At 32.3% G+C, this 20,276-nt stretch overlaps 2 protein-coding genes across 2 annotated transcripts; both read left to right on the forward strand.

The window, feature by feature from the left end:
- Positions 1-2,846: 2,846 nt before the first annotated feature.
- On the forward strand, positions 2,847-3,779 carry LOC101706458 (olfactory receptor 4L1-like). Its single transcript, XM_004865113.1, has one exon. It carries the CDS (start codon positions 2,847-2,849, stop codon positions 3,777-3,779), a length of 933 nt encoding a protein of 310 aa, XP_004865170.1.
- A 9,453-nt stretch (positions 3,780-13,232) lies between these two features.
- Positions 13,233-14,174, forward strand: LOC101706831 (olfactory receptor 4K3-like). The gene has a single exon (XM_004865114.3). The coding sequence runs from the start codon at positions 13,236-13,238 to the stop codon at positions 14,172-14,174; it is 939 nt and encodes a 312-aa protein (XP_004865171.1). The 5' UTR covers positions 13,233-13,235.
- Positions 14,175-20,276: the final 6,102 nt, after the last annotated feature.

Below are 20,276 nucleotides of genomic sequence, written 5' to 3' on the forward strand. Positions count from 1 at the left end.
GGATTATCTTATTCACTTATGACTTAGTAGTTTCATGAGTAGGAAATATAATAAAATTCAGAATTAATGGAAGCCATGCTGTTCTTATTCTTATAAAAAGGAAAACTATCCATTACATATTACCATACCTACTAACTGTGCTACTTAGTGCTTCTGTGGAAATATATTAGTTATTGAACAAACATACACAGCATTGGACATCCCATTTATTTTTCCCCTAAGCCACAGTTGAAAGGAATGCAGGATTTTTCATTTTTAACTGCATGAAAAGGACTGGAAAATCTGGGCCTTTCATCTCATGATAGGCCACCCTAAGACATAGTTCCTGATGAAACAAAACTAAGCACTGCCTGATCCAATTTTATGCAATTTTATTTCATCATGTCATGCCTTTTTTATGCATTATTACTTGTGTTGAATGTCCTACTGAAAATATAAATTTTCTATTTTTCCTGCTTTCAGTTAGGAAGGTCAGCATTTCCTATTCTAAGTTACTTTTACGTGTTACTGAGTAAAATGTGCATATACTTTCAAAAATATTTAATCTTTATAATATTTAAATTTGCCATAATGAATGAATTTTATCAGATTTCAGTTCAATAATCTATAATTAGATTAGACATAATATTTTTAAGTATACTTACAAAATATATTCATTAAATACTTATAAATTTGCATATGAAGTATATTTTTAAAATAAAAATAATGTATAAATATTTAAGTTTATAAAAAATTTTAATACAAAGTAATAAATACAGTTTTGGCTCATAATTCTTCTATTTTATATAGAAATCTAAAAAATTTCTATTGTGAGTCTTCTTGAGATTTTCTCCTGTTAGTATTTTGAGATTTGGGACTATATTTTACAATTTCATAATTGGCCTGAGGACTCAACTATTGCAAGAGTGAGCATACCAATGATGATGAAAATATTTCTTTATAAAGTTGACTTCTAGAGAATTGTCACTGTACTAAAAAAAATAGGACAATATTCCACACAAAAAATTCTTTACAGGGCTGGGAATTTAGCTCAGTGGCACTGCACCTGCCTAGCAAGTGCAAGGTCCTGAGTTTGATCCCCAGTACCAGAAAAAAATATATTCTTTACAGTCTTCCATAGTGAAATGCCTCTGTGGTCCTTATTAGTTTGAATATCCTTATAAACATGAGAAAAAGAGATTAATTCAAAAAATATATCATCAATTCACATACATAGCACTTATAAATGTTCAATAAAATACACAAATATATTCACTGTGCAGTACCCATTAAAGATCCTTAATTATTTATGAGGCTAAACAATTGGTATTATTTTATCTATTTATTTTTTTTGTACCGGGGATTGAACTCGGGTCCTTGCGCTTGCAAGGCAGGCGGCGGAACCACTGAGTGAAATCCCTGGCCCCGGTATTATTTTATTTTTACAGAATAATATATCAATATTCATAAGGGTTAAGAGTATATTTCCCTTGTTAATTCTGAGCCCAAGAGCAGAATTAAAACTTTACTTCTGCAGATGTTATTATTCAGACATTTGGATGAAACAGTATCTTCTGAATATTTTACCAAGTATTGAATCAAAAAACTCAGTCAGAATATGTAGATTACTCCCTTCTGTTCTGGTGCTCCATACCAGAACAGAACACAAGCATGTGCATTTGCATTGCTATGTGTCTGTTTGTGTCTATGTCTGTGTTGTGTGTGTGGTATCACTAGTACTATAGCTCAAAAAAAAAGGAAATCTAAGACCAGAAGAAGATCAAAGTCACCAATAAAAGCAAGTTAGAAGTAAGCCCACAGTGTCAGTGCAATGTATGAAAAGATCCAAAGTGCAAATGGAGGAAGGAAGAATCAGAGAATTAGTGCAGAGCTAGTCTGCAGAGACGTAAAACATCAGAGTAAAGCACTGCTACAAAGAAGAAAGGAGCAGTATTGAGGAGCCAAGGAAACAAATACAGTTTTAAAATGCTTAGATTTAGTTAGTTTAGATAGACAAACTATATCTAAATAGAGAACACAAAACACTAAGAAAGGAAGAGCTCAGGAGTTCAGCAACAATAGGTTCAGGAAAATAAACAGGAGTGGTCAGGACAAGTCAAGACTTTTCTCAGAAACAAAGTGTGAATCAGAACAGTATTCCAAAAGATAAAAATGGAGATCTGAACAAGAAGAAATACTTATGTTACTATCCACAAGCTTCCTAGGAGAATGATGTAGCTCTAAGTTGTAGAGAAGCCTGTAAGAAGGATAGCAGACTATAGCCTGTTTAAATATTCAAGAGTGAGTGAAGTTACTGGACTATTCTTTATGGTGAATGGGAAAATGAGAATATAGCACTGCTGATAAGAGAAAGCACCATAATATAATTTACTGAGTTGTGTACATAATTAAACTCACATATACATATCTGAATATTTCATAATAGATAACTGGAAAGGTGAATACTAAGCATCATGAAGTGCATACTAACTATCACAATGTATTCTTACCAATTTCAGCTCACTCATTTGACTAAATAGCCACTTGAGTTATTTTGCTTATTGGGTATATTGAACTCCTGAACTCATGATGAAAACAACAAATGTATACAGAGACAAAATCTATATCTGAAAACCAGATGTAAAGAATTTTATGATACATTTTTCATACTCTGTGTCTTTCTTCCTGAAAAGAAATTCAATAATGTCAATGTCACTTGTATTAATCATTAAAATGTACTTTTTAATAAATGTCTATTTTATCTCTTTCTATTCTTCCTCCATATGTCCATACCCTCAAAGTCTCCAGACATGAACACTTTTTGCACTTTATCTCTACCTTAAAGACTTTGGGGAACTCCCTCACGGATGGATATGAAGAACAGCTCAATGATATCTGAGTTTGTTTTGTTAGGAATCAGCAGCAGTTGGGCACTTGAAATTTTCTTCTTTTTCATGTTTTTGTTGGCCTATGCAGCAATCATGGCAGGAAATCTTCTCATTGTGATCACTGTAACTTTTGACTCTCACCTTCATTCCACACCAATGTATTTCCTCCTTGGAAATCTCTCCTTTCTTGATATGTCTCTTTCCACCATCACAACCCCTCAGATGATCATCGATTTCCTGAGGGAAAACAAAACTATTACCTTGTGGGGCTGTATGGCTCAGATGTTCTTCCTCCACTTCTTAGGGGGCAGTGAGATGACTCTGCTCCTAGTCATGGCTGTGGATCGCTATGTTGCAATATGCAAACCTCTGCATTACACAGCCATCATGAACCGCAGGGTGCTCCTCTGCTCTGTGCTGCTGTCATGGGCGGTTGGCTTTGTGCACACCATGAGCCAGATGGTTTTCATGGTCACTTTGCCCTTCTGTGGCCCCAATGTGGTGGACAACATATTTTGTGACCTTCCCCTAGTGCTCAAGCTTGCCTGCACTGAGACCTACGTGCTGGAGTTGCTGGTAATCGCTGACAGTGGACTTCTGTCTTTCATCTGCTTCGTGCTCTTGCTCATTTCCTACACTGTCATTCTGGTGACTGTGCGACGTCAGTCCTCAGGTGGACTCTCCAAGGCGCTGTCCACACTGTCTGCTCATATCACAGTGGTCACTCTGTTCTTCGGCCCATGCATCTTCATTTATGCCTGGCCATTTAGTAGCTTTTCAGTGGATAAATTTCTTTCTGTGTTTTATTCTGTTATCACTCCCTTGCTGAACCCTATTATTTACACTCTGAGGAATCAGGAGATGAAATCAGCCATGAAACGACTGAGGATTCAGCACATCAGCTCCAGATAGATCTAGATAACTTTTATCAAGATGAAGAGTTTTTATTTTCACTCAGATTTAGTTTTAAAGGATGATGTGTTTAGTAAATGTCACCTTATTTCCTTCCTTTTAACTATTACTGTGTCTTCCATTTTATGCTAAAATCTAGTTAAATATCCTTCTTGGGAAGACATTCACAATCTTTCCAATTTTGTCTGTTATAAATGGTTCATTTAAGCATACATACATACAAGGTGTAATCAAAATATATGCTGACTATTTAATTTTTTTAAAATGTATTACAATAAAAGACACATTGCCATTAATCCTACTCAGAAAACACCCCTTGCTTCATATACACTTCCCATCATTCTTTTTAACTTTACCTGTTCTGGAACTCCTCTTTAATGGTTCTCTTTACAATGTGTGATGACAAATATGGTGAATGCTGTTGTCTATGCCATCCAATGGAATGGGCAGGTTTGAAAAAACATTATGGTGAACCCTCATCCACCTTATTCACTGGATGTGGTATTGTGTGTTCAACTTTTGGCTCTTCCTCATATGAAACTGACCACAAAAAGTAAAAGTTTTGAATCAATTCATGACATCAAGGCTGCCAGAACAGCAGAACTAAAGACAATCACTTGAATTTATTTTTAATTGGTTATAAACAATCATCCAAATATCATTTACTGAATAGCATTTCCTATGGATTATAATGTCATCTTTGCACGTATCAAGTATTCATATATTCCTTGGTCTGTTTGTTCCACTGAGCATTTAGTCTCGCTCAGACAGTACTGCACTATCTTTAGTGTCATTTTTTGTTCATTTTTCAAATTTTGTTGTGTTTTAAATGACAAGTTTTATTCCTGTCTGAGTAGATTTTGTCACTCATGGTTGTCTTATAAGTTGAATCCTTGCAGAATGTTAACACATAATAATTATAAAATTTCATGGAAAAAACTTGAGATCAAGGGCAGCATGATATTTTAGCATAGCAATCATGATGACATTAGTATTTTAGAACTATTAATTTTTATTATCTCTGAGACATTTAAATGTTCATCTTAATGTACAATAAACTTTTTGTCAGTTATATACATCTAATTACAAAATATTAAGTGACATAAGAAAACTTTAACCTAATTTGTTATTTTTAATCATTTTCTGCTACCAGAGTAACATGTAAGTAAAATGTAACTGTTTATAAATGTACTTTATAGGTTATTTATAGGTTATTAAATGCTAACCTTTTAATTTCTAGAGAGTCATTGCCTAGACTGCACAGTGTCTAGATATCTTCAACTGTTATAACATAATTACATAACATTCACATAAACACCGGCATGAAAATGTATTCACATCATCTGGTTGGCTATATCATGTTAGATTTGCACTCTTTACTTTCCATTTACCACAGCTAAAGAACACATTCAAAATATTTCACATTTAAATGACCATAGTTCTTGTTAATGAACTCTTCCAATTAATTTTAGTATTAGTTATCAAATTTTACAAAAACAAATGTAGGATATCAGTTGAAATTGGATGTAATTTATAAATTAAATTTTGCAAAAAAACTATGATTTTGATTATTTAATGTATGAACTTAGTATATTTAATTATACTTTCTTTGATAAAATTTAGCTATCTAATAATTTTTTGATTCATTAGCAGGCATCATATTTTGTTTTTATGGTGTTATAATGAGAGAACTTTCTATTGGATTAGATTTTAGTAGATTATCTTTGTTATATTAAAACACAGTACATTTTTATATATTGAATGTATATGTAGAAAATTTGTTAAAATTGCATCTATCTTATCATTACCATTATTTTAATAATAATTAAAGTAATTTTTCAATAAATGAAGCCCGAAATAATAAATGGTAGTGAGGGTGTGGAGGAAGGAGAATCCTTGAATCCTGTTAGTGGGTATGTCTTTAGTTTCATCATCATATCTACCTCAATGTCCCAAATCAATTCAAAATGTTTACCTTTTTTTTCATTAATTTTATTGGTACATTTCAGGTATATATTATGCTGACATTCATTATGGGGAATTTGTACCTTTACATAATATATCCTGGTTCTTATTTTTTCCCCATTCCCCTACCCTCCCTTCAACCCCACCACCCTTCCCTATTTATGAAGAATTTGTTTCCATTTTTTTCCTTTTCTCATATTTATTCCATTCCTTTCTTTCCTTTCCCCTACCCTTTCCATTTCTCCTTCTCCTTTGGGCCTTTTCTTCTTATTTTACATCACCTATTGTCATTTTGATCCTTATTTATACTTTCAGTTTCTCACACCAGAGAAACTATCAGTATTTACATGTGTGTCCTATTTATTTCACTTAAGAGTATAACCTCAGTATGCAACCATTTAGCAATAAATATCTCTAGTTTCTCATTCTTTAAGGCTGAGTAGTACTCCAGCAAAATGTTTACCTTTTATGGGACATTTTGACTTTGAGGAAGACCCACAAGATGCATGGTATCAGATCCAGTGAATAAGGTGGATCAGACACACTGTTTTTATGAGCCTACCTTTCCTTTGGTGGTACTTGACAGTATATTCACCATATGTTTTATTACAGCTTATAAAAATTTTTAAAAGATTTTCAAACATGAAAAAAGACTTCCAGAAATGCTTCAGAAAATGTCACAAGTGATGGAGTGTGTCAAAAGAAAGACCGAGTATGTTCAGGGGGGTTGATGGCCATGTGCTTTTATTCTAATATTTTTTAAAATTTAAATATTCAGCAATATTTTGATCAGCCCTTGAAAGTTTTATGATCATTATGGAAAACTATACAGATGTTCCTCAAAAAAATAAAAATAAAACTATCATATAACCCAGAAAACCTACTCCTGTGCATATTAAAAGGAAATGAAATCATTATGATGATGAAATAACTGCAATAAAACTGAACAGTGCTTTCAGATGCATACACACTAAACAGAACCTTAAACATCTGGAAAATAACTGGAGGTTGTATAACAAATCAAGAAACATCTATTCCAGAAAAATTTCCCAGGTTGGAATAAAAGTGGAAGTCTGTATCTTATTAATGTGAGGTGTTTTGTTCCCCAGTGTTTGCTAAGAGCTCTTTATTTCACTGGCAGCCTAGCACATAGGAACAAGCATTTCCCATTACCACTCATTATCCTGCCATTTCTCAGTTCTGCCACTGCTACACAGAGGTTTTATTTTCAGGTAGGACCAAAACAAGATATCATGACTGATGCTTTGCACTCCCCATTCTGGCTTTGGTACCAGGTTGTGGAGGTTTGCGCAAGTGACCTTGGCATACAGGATGTTCTGGTACCTCTGATTTTGCCAGGTGGAGCTGACTTTATTTGGAAAACAATACGTAAAATATAAGTTCAGGAGCTATTGTGAATATAATGGTCACAGTTTTAATGTGAGTGATGATCTTAAAAATAAAAATATTTTAAAGGAATAGTGTGAGAAATTATATGTGAAGTATTTCTAAAATGTATATAAAATGTGTAATGCTATAAAAACACAGAAGAAAGATTAATTCTGGAAAGAAATATAATGAGTAAAATTTTTGAATTTGTAATTTTGAAAACGTCTATAAGTAAACCAAGTCCTAATGGCTTTTCTGAAAATAACTACCAAATATTTAAAGAAGAAAGAATATTTGTTCTTCACAAACTTTTCTAGAAGTATGAAAACCAGAAAGATTTGCCATACAATTCTATGAGAATAATTCTACCCTGATCCCAAAGCCAGACATTACAAAGTAAGAAGACTATTGAACAATAATTTTATTGGAAATAGACCCAAATATAAAACTACCTACAAATATTCATTTTAAACATAAAGACACAAATTGGCCAAAACAAAAGAATATAAAAATATAAAGTTAAAGTATAGACACTTCCTAATTTTAAAACATAATTGTCATGAATGGTACAATAGTAAAGACATGCATTGCTGAAAGAATGGACAAATGGATCAATGGAACAAATAGCTACCATAATTAGACATGTACAAATGTTGATCACTGGTTCTTTACCAAAGCGCAAAAGCAATACAAAAGAGCAAAAGATGATTGGCATATTTTGAACCATCCTTGTATTTCTGAGATGAAACCTGCTAGGTAATGATGTTTGATCTTTTAGATGATGTATTATAGTCTATTCACTACTATCTTGTTAAAGATTTTTGCATCAATGTTCATTAAGAAGATTGGCCTGTAATTTTCTTTTTCAGTTGAGTCTTTATCTGCTTTTGGAATCATAATAATGTTGGCTTCCATAAATTTGGAAGCACTCCATTCCTTTCAACTTCTTTGAGGAGCTTGAAAAATATTGGTGATACAAAATTCTTATTGGCTGATAAAATTTGGCAGTGAATCCAGCAGGTCCTGAGCTTTTTTGGTTGGTTGGTTTTTCATTACTGTTTTAATTTCATTGCTTATTATTGGGGTCTTCAGCATTTTCTCTCTTCCTGGGTTAGCTTTTGCATGAGTCTGGGAATCTGTTTAATTCTTCAAGATATTCCAACTAATTGAAGTATGATTTTTCACAGTACTTACTAACAATCTAGCCAAACTTACCAAGAGAAAGAGAAAAAAGATTCACATCAACACAATTAGATATGAATAGGGCAAAATTACAACAGATAACACTGACATCCAGAAGGCTCTTACTCATACGCCAATGGGAATCCAAAATATGACCATTTTGGAAGGCAAATAGAGATTTCTTACAAAACTAAACTTTCTAATCAATCTAGTGAATATGCTTCATTTTTCATACCCAAGTATTCAGAAAACCTAGGTCCATAGAAAAACCTGAACTTTGATATATACAGCAGGCTTCTTCCTAATTGCCATAAAGTAGAAGCAAAAAAAAGTCACTGTGTGTGAATAAATAAACTGGTACATTCAAAAAAGGAGTATTATTCAGCCATAAAAATAAGCAAGACAGAGAATAGGAAACCGAAATTAGTAAGCCAAAATGCCAAACTGAAAAAGCTACCATTAGTATGATTCCAAATGTATTAATAAAAAGACCATTCTTAGAAAGATCACTAGGTTGGAGAGAACAATGAATAGACAGAGCAAAAAGAATTATTTAGGGCATTAAAACTATTTGTTATAATGATGGATAAATGTGATTTACATTTGTCCAAATCCATAGAGTATACAAAACCAAAAGTGAAACTTTTGTCAACTGTACACTTTGAGTGGCAAGGATATGTCAATGAAAGTTCTTCTATGGTAACAAGTGCCCCACTCAGGTGTGGGATGTTGATAGTAGACAGTTAGTGCATGTTTGTGAGAAGAGTTAAAGGAAATTCTGCACTTTTAACTCAAGTTTGCTGAGAACATATAACTTCTGTAAAAAGGAGGTTTAATATTTTCCAATAATAGGATGTAAAACTGTATAAGAAAACAGACTTGTTGGAGAGGGAAAGGGATTGAGGGCACAATAATGTTCCTAGGGGTTAAAGAGATCAAAAAGGAGATTAGACAAGTTCTCTATCTTGGATGTAGTGATCTTTTTATGACTATATACATCTATCAACATGTATCAAATATGGGCAGCTTACTTTACTTGCACCACAATGAGATCAAATTAAAATCTAAAATTTCAAATATAGTAAATGTATTTTAAACTAATATCAATGATTTCTAAAAATAAAGATATCTTAGTAATTTAATATCCAATGCATTACTGATCCGCACCTCACTTAATGACGGATAATATAGTAACAAATCAGTCAGCTGACAAAAATTACCTGTCTTTTTGCACAACCAGTGCATTCATTAGGGCACTCTATCCAATTCAGGGATTTTTGTAATAAGCATCTAACATATCAAACAAGCTATACTTTGTCTTGCAACAGAAACTAAAACATGAGGTGAACCTAATATTTAGGTCAGAATCAATTTAGAGATCAATATTGCATAATATGCTACCTCAATTCTTACCATCAGATGAGGAATCATTTTTAAATCACTAATCTTTAATGTCGGATTGAATTACATGAGATTTTTTTTCCTTCCTGTTCTGACTTAGAAAATAGTTAAATAATAAAGATGTTCCCACGAGATGTCCGAGAAAAATTATTTCCATGTACTCTTCTGTTACATTTTGTTCAATAGAACAAGAAAATTAAACCCAAGGGATTGCTTCACATAGCGAATGTGTATGTCAGACTGAAGAAAAGCACTTCCACAGATACTGTTTCCACCCGATGTGGATGGCATCTCAAGCACACAACAAAAGAATAGATTAAAAGAGAATCAGATTTAGCAGAAACAAACTGCTTAGTAAGTCATCTCTACTATCTCATTCTCTTCTATAACATAATTACTAAAATATATCTATGATTCTGTTTCATGCATGCTCACTATGATTGGAGATGAGAATGACTTGTTTAGCTTCTGACGTTTTCAGAAAACAATTCATACAATTTCTCCATCTCATTCCTTTTTGTGCCTGGAATTTCTGTGACCTTACTAACAGTGAGCACTGAACCCACTTTCAAAATCCACTGCCTCAGTGATGCTTTTAAGTCAGCACAGCATTGAAGAAAACTTCTGAAAAAGAGAAGGAAGTAATAAAGCTTACCTATTGATAGAGAAATGATCCCCAAGGAAACAAAGTTAAACTCAAGTAAAAGGAAGGCATCACACATTAGCTGAAGGATCTTGGATTTCCCCCCTTATGCATCACTGGACTGTTTACCTCAGACAATTGCAGTAAATTCTATTATCTACTCTTCTCTTTTTTAAAAAGCATCTCAAAAGATTTTAAAGTTAAAAATCACAGAAAAAATATATTTGAAGTATGTTATATACAAAAATCTAAAACACTGTGGTTTATTCTCATATTCCTAAAAGAATGACAGAATTTGTCTCTTTTCTTAAGTTTTTGATATACCAATCCCCACAATGAATGTTACCACTATTATTATAAGCATTTTTCTTCTGTTACTGGTAAGAATTCCAAAGGTGCTATAATAGTATATCCTATTTTTCATTGTAGGACCTTTTAAACTGTTAATAATGACCCTAGGAAAGGAAGGGTAAGGAGTGAAAGCTTCATTTAGTTTCTGGGAAACAGCATATCTGACATGTTCATCTCAATTATATGTATGTATACACATATCTTTGTATATATACATAGATATGTATACACATATCTTTGTATATATACATAGATATGTATACACATATCTTTGTATATATACATAGATATGTATACACATATCTTTGTATATATACATATATATGTATATTAACATGTATGTTAATTTAGAGAAAATGTAAGTAGTAGGTATTTTAGAGAAAGTTTGTAATATCCCTTGCTTACAGAAAGCACTCTATTGTACAATAAAAATGTTGTCAATGAGCTTTAGAAACTCTATGGTTAAAGATCAACTTAGTGAATAGAATGGGGAAATATTCACTAACATTCACGAAGGGCTTAGAAGAGTTTACATGTTTTGTATGCTTTGGTTCTTCATCAGAGTGCATCCTTTTTACAGATGAAGAAAAGCAAGCAGAGATAGGGTTAGCTGAACCTCACAAGGACAGTAAGTATTAGAGAAAGATTTCAAATTGCATTTGACTAATGAGTCTGGTTACTTCACTAATTCATGTAAATATTGAGAGTAATATCATTAGTCTATTAAGAATAACAAATATTAGCACCTTCAAAACTCATGAAAAAGGCAGCATGTTTTCTCACTGGTGAACCTTTCCCTGAAAATGTACATATTCATCTTTTAGGAAATTCCTCTCTCAGGTAAAGTTAGAATCCTGTTTTGCTATTAGCTATGTTCCCTCTCTCCTGAGAAAGTTTCTAGTATTAAGAAAAATTTTTTCTATATTTAAGATTTTTGAGAAACAGCTCAGAATTGCATGTTTTAAGAGATCGTGAATTTACTGAGGGTAACTTCAAAGTATTGTCCTTGGAAATTTGGTAAATCTCCTCTATTATGGGACATTTATGAAATCAATAGTAAGAGTATTACTAGTCTTTTCCAAAACAAACACATACATTAACCCATTTCTTTAGAAGAATTTTCTTTCATCCCACCTATAATTTATGATTTTGAGTTTTTGTATATGGAAAATGGAAAACAATGCAAGCAAGGTGAGAGTTCTCATTGTTCACCTGCTGTCCTTGGTACCACCGTGGAAATTTCAGAGTATACAAGAAGATAGAACACACAAAATTGGAAACACTGCCAAGAGGAATGTTAAAAGAGAAAAGAAATGGGTAGTTATTTTTCTACCATTCACCTGGAGGAGAATTTTGAATTCACATACAGGTCATTATAAATAAGGTCATTATTACATCTAGAAAACTGTGTCCACCAAATTTTTACCTCATTTTTACTCAACACAAACATTCAAAGATGTTTATGTTTATAAATATGATATAAACATATTTATAAATATTTATAATCTTCAATATAATTTAATCTCTAGATTGAGAATAGTTATATAGGTAAGTAGATAAGAAAATAAAGTTCATATCCTTATTAGTCAGGAGGTGGTAATGTCTCAAAGCCTAGGTATATATCTTTGTCTATTCGTATAATTGAATAAATATTTTCTATTGTAAACTTGATTTATGTGGAATTTTTATTCAAAACTCAAGTCAATATAAATTTAAATTACCTTAAGATAAACTTTAGTTTATCTCTCTCCAATTTTTATTAGTGCACATTTGTTTGTTATATTGAGTTTACTAAATGATTTCTATAATATTCTAGATTTTAATCAGTGAAATGTGATATGCCTGGTTTTACACCAAGTCATTTCAGGAAATTTATTATATGGCTTTTAATATGACTTCTTTCCTAAAGATTCTCCTGATATATATTTTAGAGGGTTAGGCTAAAATTTTAGTTTTGTGATTTCTTACAGGCAGGGTCATTAGATGTTTGAGCAATTTTTATATAAACTAAAGTTATATCACATTTTTCATATTGGAATTCAATATTAGTTCACATTCACATTCCTAAGTACATGAATTAATATTTTTATTTAGTGTAATGATGGTTAGTTGAGCCTCACCTGGATTTTTTTTTACTGAACTAGTGGACTGGAGCTAGATTTCAGGTGACAATGCAATCATCTTTTAGTTTTTCATCTTGCTGTCTTGCTCTCTTCAAGCCTTCCCATAAGAAGAACCTGTTGATTACTTCCACAACAAATAATCCCATCTTATGTTCTGTTTCTTGAAAGTCCCATCTTAGATTCTGCTCATTGAAAGCCAGACTTAATCATGTACGTTCTCTTTGGAGCATAATGCAATGAATAGTTGGTCAATATTTCTCTTCATAGTTACATTTCTCATTATCCTATGTAGATGTTAATTTCAATGAGAATATCAAATTTAAAAAATTAAATACTCTTTCTAATGCTAATAATTAAAATCTTTCCTCTCTCTAGGTTAATCCAGAGGACAAACTGAGTAAAATGGATGGAGGAAATCAATCTATTGTGTCAGAATTTGTGCTCCTGGGACTTGCACACTCATGGAATATGCAGATCCTACTCTTCCTGATATCTTTCATGCTTTATTTGGTGACTGTATCTGGAAATATTCTCATCATGATCTTAGTCATCACTGACTCCCACCTGCATTCTCCCATGTACTTCTTGTTGGCCAATCTGTCTTTTGTTGATATGTTGCTTTCATCTAACACCACTCCTAAGATGATCACAGATTTTCTCAAGGAGAACAAGACTATATCTTTTGGAGGTTGCATGTCCCAGATCTTTTTTTCCCATTTAATTGCAGGTCTTGAGATGGTTCTCTTGGTAGTAATGGCCTATGACCGCTATGTGGCCATTTGCAAACCACTCCATTACTCCACCATCATGAGACTGCAAAGATGCATAGGGTTGGTGGTTACTGCATGGACCACGGGCTTTGTGCATGCCATGAGTCAAATTGTTGTTATTGTGAGGTTGCCTTTCTGTGGTCCCAGGGAAGTTGATAGTTTCTTTTGTGATAGACCACTGGTAATTAAGCTGGCCTGCATGGACTCATATAAGTTGAAAATTTTAATGAACATTGACTGTGGGGTTGTAGCTATCACCTGCTTTATTCTATTGTTGATATCGTACACATATATTCTTGTCACTGTCCTCCAAAGCTCTAAAACTGGTGCATCCAAGGCACTGTCCACCTGCACTGCTCATGCCACAGTTGTGGTGCTCTTCTTTGGGCCCTGTATCTTTATTTATGTGTGGCCACTAAACATCACATGGTTAGACAAGTTTCTTGCCGTGTTTTATTCTGTTATTACACCTCTCCTAAATCCAGCTATTTATACTCTGAGAAATAAAGAGATGAAAAATGCTATTAAGAGATTCAGAAGCTACTACATGGATTCCAAGATAAGTGCTTAATTTTCACACAACTAATGATACTTCATTATCAGAGATTTGTTCAACCAACTAGGCTTTCAAATTTCTTAGATGAGGACCTACAAAGGCATTTGTCTTTCTGCAAACTAGTCCTTTTGAATTAAAAATATGTTTCTAAAACTTTGAAATCTAAATAATATTTATTTTCTTTCTTCCTGAATCAGTAATTGAGTGGGTTGAAATTTAGTTTTAAGAATTAAAAATGAAAGTTTGAAAACAAAAAAGTAACATACTTGTAGTTTTTAGATCTCTTAATATATGACAAACTTTAAATAATGCTCTAAAATGAATGCATATATATTTTATATCTAACTGTATTCTATTATGTCACATATATACATAGAAATATATATATTATATATATACATATATATCCTTAAGTACTTTTATTATCTCTAGTTTTTGAAGGAGTGAATGAGATACTTTATGGCCATATTTTTATTATCCATTCATCTGTTGATGGGCATATACGGTGCTTCCAAAATTTTACTATTATGAATTGTGCTACTATGAACATGAATGTACATGTATCACTGCAATATAATGTCTTTAACTCCTTCAGGAAGAAAGAGTTCTTTCTATTTATAGAATATTTCCTTCTATTTGTAATTTGTTAAGGAATCTCCGTACTGTTTTCCATAATGGTTGTACTAATTTACACCCCTACTGTCAATGTAGAAGGGTTCCTTTTTCCTAACATTCCTGGCAGTATTTATTATTTCATTGTGTTTTTGAAGACAGGCATTTTTACTGAAGTAAGATGAAATGTTGGTGTTGTTTTGGTTTGCATTTTTTAATGGCCATAGTTGCTGAACATTTTTTTCATGTACTTATTGGCCATTTGTACTTTATTTGAGAAGTGTCTATTCAGTTCAATTTTCCATTTTTAATTGAATCTTTTATTTTGGTAAGTGTAATTTTTTTGTTCTTTATACATTCTAGCTATTAGTTCTTTGTCTGAGGACTATTTGTCAAATTTTTCCATATTCTGTAGGTTGTTGTTTCTTCATTCAGTTGTTTTCTTTGCTGTATAGAAATATTTAACTTGCTACTATTGTCCTTATTTAATTTTGGTATTATTTTTTGCACACATGGGGTTCTATTCAAAAAGTTCTTACTTATGCCTATGTCTCCAAAAGTTTTATCTTCCAGCAGATTTAGTGTTTCTGTTTTTATATCTAGGTCTTTAATATATTTTGGTTTGATTTGAATACAAAAGAAGAGATATAGGTCTATACTTTTACCTCTTTGAATTTTAACCTTTTAGTTTATTATATATTTATTTTTTACTTATATTGATGGAATGGTGGTTTATTTGGTTTTTGCTGTGTTTCAGTACCTGGTTTGTCTTACTATAGTTTGTTTTCTTCTCTTTGAGTTGAACTGGTAGTAAGCCTTCAGAAAATTATGCTCTCTAAGGAGATCCTCAAATAAAAGTGAAAGAGAAGTTCATCCAAAATGATTTAAAAATAGCAACAAAGAAATAAAAGAACTTACTCTCCCTTAGGTTCATAACTTCCATAAATAAATCCAAAGATATCTAAGTGGACGAAGTGCCAGACAATGAATTCAAAATATTGATTTAAAAAAGAAAGCTATCCTTCAGAATTAAAGGAGAAATAAAGAATTCCTAAAATAAGTACAAATGAAAGGAATTTATCACCACTAAGCCAGTACTGCAGAACATAGTTAAAGGAATTCTACACACAAAGAGTAATAGCAGATAAGCAAGTTAGAAATAGGAAAAATAAAGCATTAGATATAAAAACTAAATGACAGAAACTAATACATAGCCTCCAATAATAACCTTGATATAAATTATCTCAATTCTCCAGTTAAAAGATGTAAACTAGCAAAGTGAAATAAAAATAGAACAACAAACATTTTGATGCCTATAAGAAACATACTTCATCAACAAAGACATATACAAACTAAAAGTGAATGGATGCAAAATGATATTTCATGATAATCAAACCAAAAGCTAGTAAGACTATACCTACTCACATCAGAAGAAGTAAACTGTAAGGTAAAATGAAGAGAAAAAACAAAGTCACTACATATAGGTAAAGAGAACAACCTACTAAGAAGATAAAATAATTGTAAATTATGTATGCACCAAAAATAAATGCATTCAATTTAATATACCAACCACTACTCAATATAAAAGATGACATAGTCCCAATAGAATGTTAACATGTGATTCTAATACATCACTTATCAATACATAGGTGATCAAGATTAAAAAGTCAAAAAAATGAATTGAACTATGCCATAGAGACAGTGGAATTAACAGGCATCTACCAAACATTTTATTCAACTAATGAAGAATACAGATTCCTTTCAACAGCTTACAGGACTTTTCCAAAAAGAGGTAATATTTTAGTCATGAAGCGAGTCTTAACAAATTGGCACAAAGCAATAGTTTGATAGAAAGGATAAGTTCTGGTATTCCATTGCACAGTTGTGAGACTATAGGAATTAATAATGTTCTATATATTTCAAGATAGTAGAAAAGAGCACAGAAATGTTTTTTTCCATAATAGAATAATAAATATTTTGGAAATGAAAAATTTATCATTCTGTTTATTAATAACATTTTTCAATACATGAAAATATTTTTGTACATAGTTATAACTAGAAACTCAAAAATGAACAGTAAAATAAAAATATGTTAAAACTAATAACTAAATAAATGTTGAAATCCTATAAATTGCAATCTAGTTTGATCATTCATTGTAAATTGCGCACATATATATGACTACACATAATTAGTACTAATGGTCCTCAGCCAAATATTTAATTCTCTCTACCTTGTGTTATAAAGTCAACTCATCTTCTTGGGTACATAAATTCAACCATTTTATCTAGTTACTTTATATTTTAAGTGAAAATTTCAACCTGATATGCTGAATATCTAGGATTCTAAAAGACAACATTAATTAAAGCAATCTTCAGATTCAATTTAATATCCATCAAAATATCAGTAATATTCTTCACAGAACTACAAAATCAATTCATAAGAAAATTCAAAGGAACTTAAATAGTCAAAGTAATTTTGAGTAAAATTCTGAAGTATAACAATACTGTATTTCAAAATATACCATAAAACCACAGTAAGAAAAATATCATGTGGTACTGTCATAAGAACAGTCACATGGATAAGTGGAATAAAATAGAGGACACAGATATAAATCAGTATTGCTACAACCATCTGATTCTTGGCAAAGGGAAATTCCATGTTGTTTAGCACATATGATTTCCAATTCCTATTATTTTGTTAGGAACTCATTGAGAAAGCACTGGAGAACCTAGAAATAGATGCCAACATAAAAACAACTTGTCCTGTCTATATGTGGTTTCTAAAAGCTCCTGTGGTGGAGGCTGTCTGGCAAGTACTCAAACAAGATATCTACATATCTACACTGTCACAGTCTCTTGATACTTATATTGTAGTCTCTCACCTGAATTATTCCCAGGTTTCTTTGTCACCAAGTTTTAGTTATAAAAAATTGAAGACATATTACAATGATACATATGTGTCCATGTTTTTAGAAACAAGAATCATAATAGCTAAATCTTGGAAGTGGCATATATGTCTATGATAGATAAAGAAAATGTGGTTTCTACACACAATGCAAAACTACTCTGTCATATAGATACACTTAACTCTGGGAAAATGAATGCACCTTGAGACCATTATGTTAAGTGAAAAAAGTCAGACTCACTAGTTTAAATATCACATAATTTCTTTTATATGGGAAACCAAGTTATAAATAAAGAGAAAAAAAGATAATATAAAACAGGGAGATAGATCTTTTGCAAAAGGGAAGGAGACCAAGAGATGAATGGAGGAGAGAGAGGGGTAGAAGGGAATAAAAAATTAAGATATATACGTGTACCAACTCCCCATGATGAATATAATTATTATGTACTCTAAACATGTACTAATAAAAATAAACATAATAAACTTTAATCATTTAAACTATTATTAAGCTTCCATGAAACTTATAGATCAATGAAACAATATAGATCAATGCTTCTAGCCCCCAATTATTTTTAACAATTAAATGTGGCACTTCCATCTCTTCCAAGCTGGACAACTTCTTCCCACTGTTTTGCAATACTGCAGCATATTAAGCATAACAAATTTGATGACAATACTTTATTTAATCTGTATTGTAAATCTGTATCCTTTTATTCCTAGTTGTTTCTAATTGCTGCTCCTAATTTTCTATTATACAAAACTGCCAACATTTCAAGCAATGTACTTAATGGTCAGTCTATTAGTTATATTGAATTTTTCATTTAACCATATGTTTTCACTGAGAGAAAGAAGAAAATTGACCAGAAGTGGTTGATAATGGAGTTGAGTTATAAGTTAATACAACTGTTTTGTGACTGTGCAACTAATAATCCTGATTTCTAATATATCATTTCCATCTGATAATAGAATTATTATTTTGGATCCCAAATTCATGGTTTGAAAATCGATGTTATAATTAATAGCTTAGATCATGTAATCATTGGATGTTACAGTCTATGCGCTTAAAATCTACCAGACCCTACCAAGACAATGACTATTGGACCTCCAGAAAAGTTGTTGAGGTTCCTATGACCCGTTATCTGATTTAGATATAGCTCAAGCCTCAAACATATTTCATTTTCCCTGATCACTTGATCCAGTTAGAATTACTACAGCAAAAATAATTAATGGATATGGTATTTTAAATAAGTATATAATGTTCATATATATATATATATAATTTAATGTTAATTGTCTGTTAAGGGTTTATATAAGAGATGTATGCCTTCAAGTTAAGAAATATAAGTTGATGGCTACCTCCGTGAGGCAATGACAAGAAATTTTGCTAATTATATTAAATTAATGTCACAAAAAAGCTCTCAAAATAACACAACATAGAAATAGTTGTCAAAAGGAACATACTAATATTCTTACTACTTAATTCCACACCAATAATGTTGGTGGTGATTTTATGACTATTTTCTAAATTGTGAATGTAATAATTATTCAAAATAAAAAAGATAATTTCCACAAAGGTTTTCTTTACACCTTACATTTTTGTCACCTTCACACATCTTTTATTGTTCAGTATTATCTTTTCATTACATTTAGTACATCAAATATAAGTCAATTGAAGAAAGTAACAGAACTTGAAGTTAAACCCCCTCTCCCCTATAGCTGTTCTGGTACAGATAAAATTGACAATTGTGACCTGTAAGCAAAGTTTATGACTCTCTGTTCTCATATAATTCATAAGACGCTGTCTTCTTTCAAAGCAAAGTTACAAAACGGTCTGCCCCTGTCCTGTCCCAGTAAACCCATAAGCTATATCACTAGAAAAACCACCCCCTTTAACAAAATGTATAAAAGCTGAAATTTGTCTTTGTTCAGTGCTCTTCCTTTGGACAGGAGTCTGTTGAGACATTGTACATTTTAAACCTAAAATAAATCCTCCTAAATTCCATTGGTCTCTCCTGTCTCTTGGAATTCTGCAACATTTCTGGCAACTATGAAGGGACTGGAGATGACAGAGTTGATGTCTCCTTTGCCTGCAGGTCTGAGGGGCCCGAGCTGTGGAAATCCTGAGACCTCTGGTACCACCAGGTGAAATTTCAGCTCAAAGTTATCAGCCTTCCCACAGCCCCTCCCCCAACCAGGGCAAAAAGAATCTGTCGGGATTCAGGACAAATCTGGAAAAACAGCGCCCTACAGGACCACATAAGGTAGGTGTCCCAGGGTGAACCTGTTCTGTAGGGACAGAAAGGGAAGCTGATCACTTCCTGTAAAGTACCAAGTAATCTGACCTGGATTAAATTGGACTGTACCAGCATCCCAAGCAGGAGTGGTATGCAATAAGAATCACCCGGTAGGGTTGCTATGGATGTGAGAGTGGCCCACCATGGGAGAGGCTCAGGGTTAGTCTGATCTAGACTAAGTCAGAGGAAATCTACAACTCCAGATGGAAGAAAGAGAGGCCTGCAAGCCAAAATGATGTGCGAAGGTGGTGTGCCTGGTAATCAGACTCAAGGGAAATATGATAAAACCCATATTCAGGATAAAAA

The sequence above is a fragment of the Heterocephalus glaber genome, unplaced genomic scaffold (genome assembly GCF_053883595.1).
Source record: "Heterocephalus glaber isolate CG9 unplaced genomic scaffold, H.glaber_assembly_v1.0 deba00001662, whole genome shotgun sequence".
Classification (NCBI taxonomy): Eukaryota; Metazoa; Chordata; class Mammalia; order Rodentia; family Bathyergidae; genus Heterocephalus; species Heterocephalus glaber.

Bases quoted from the DNA above. Each gene is read 5' to 3' on its own strand.
- LOC101706458 (XM_004865113.1), top strand. From the start codon at position 2,847: ATGGATATGAAGAACAGCTCAATGATATCTGAGTTTGTTTTGTTAGGA.
- LOC101706831 (XM_004865114.3), top strand. From the start codon at position 13,236: ATGGATGGAGGAAATCAATCTATTGTGTCAGAATTTGTGCTCCTGGGA.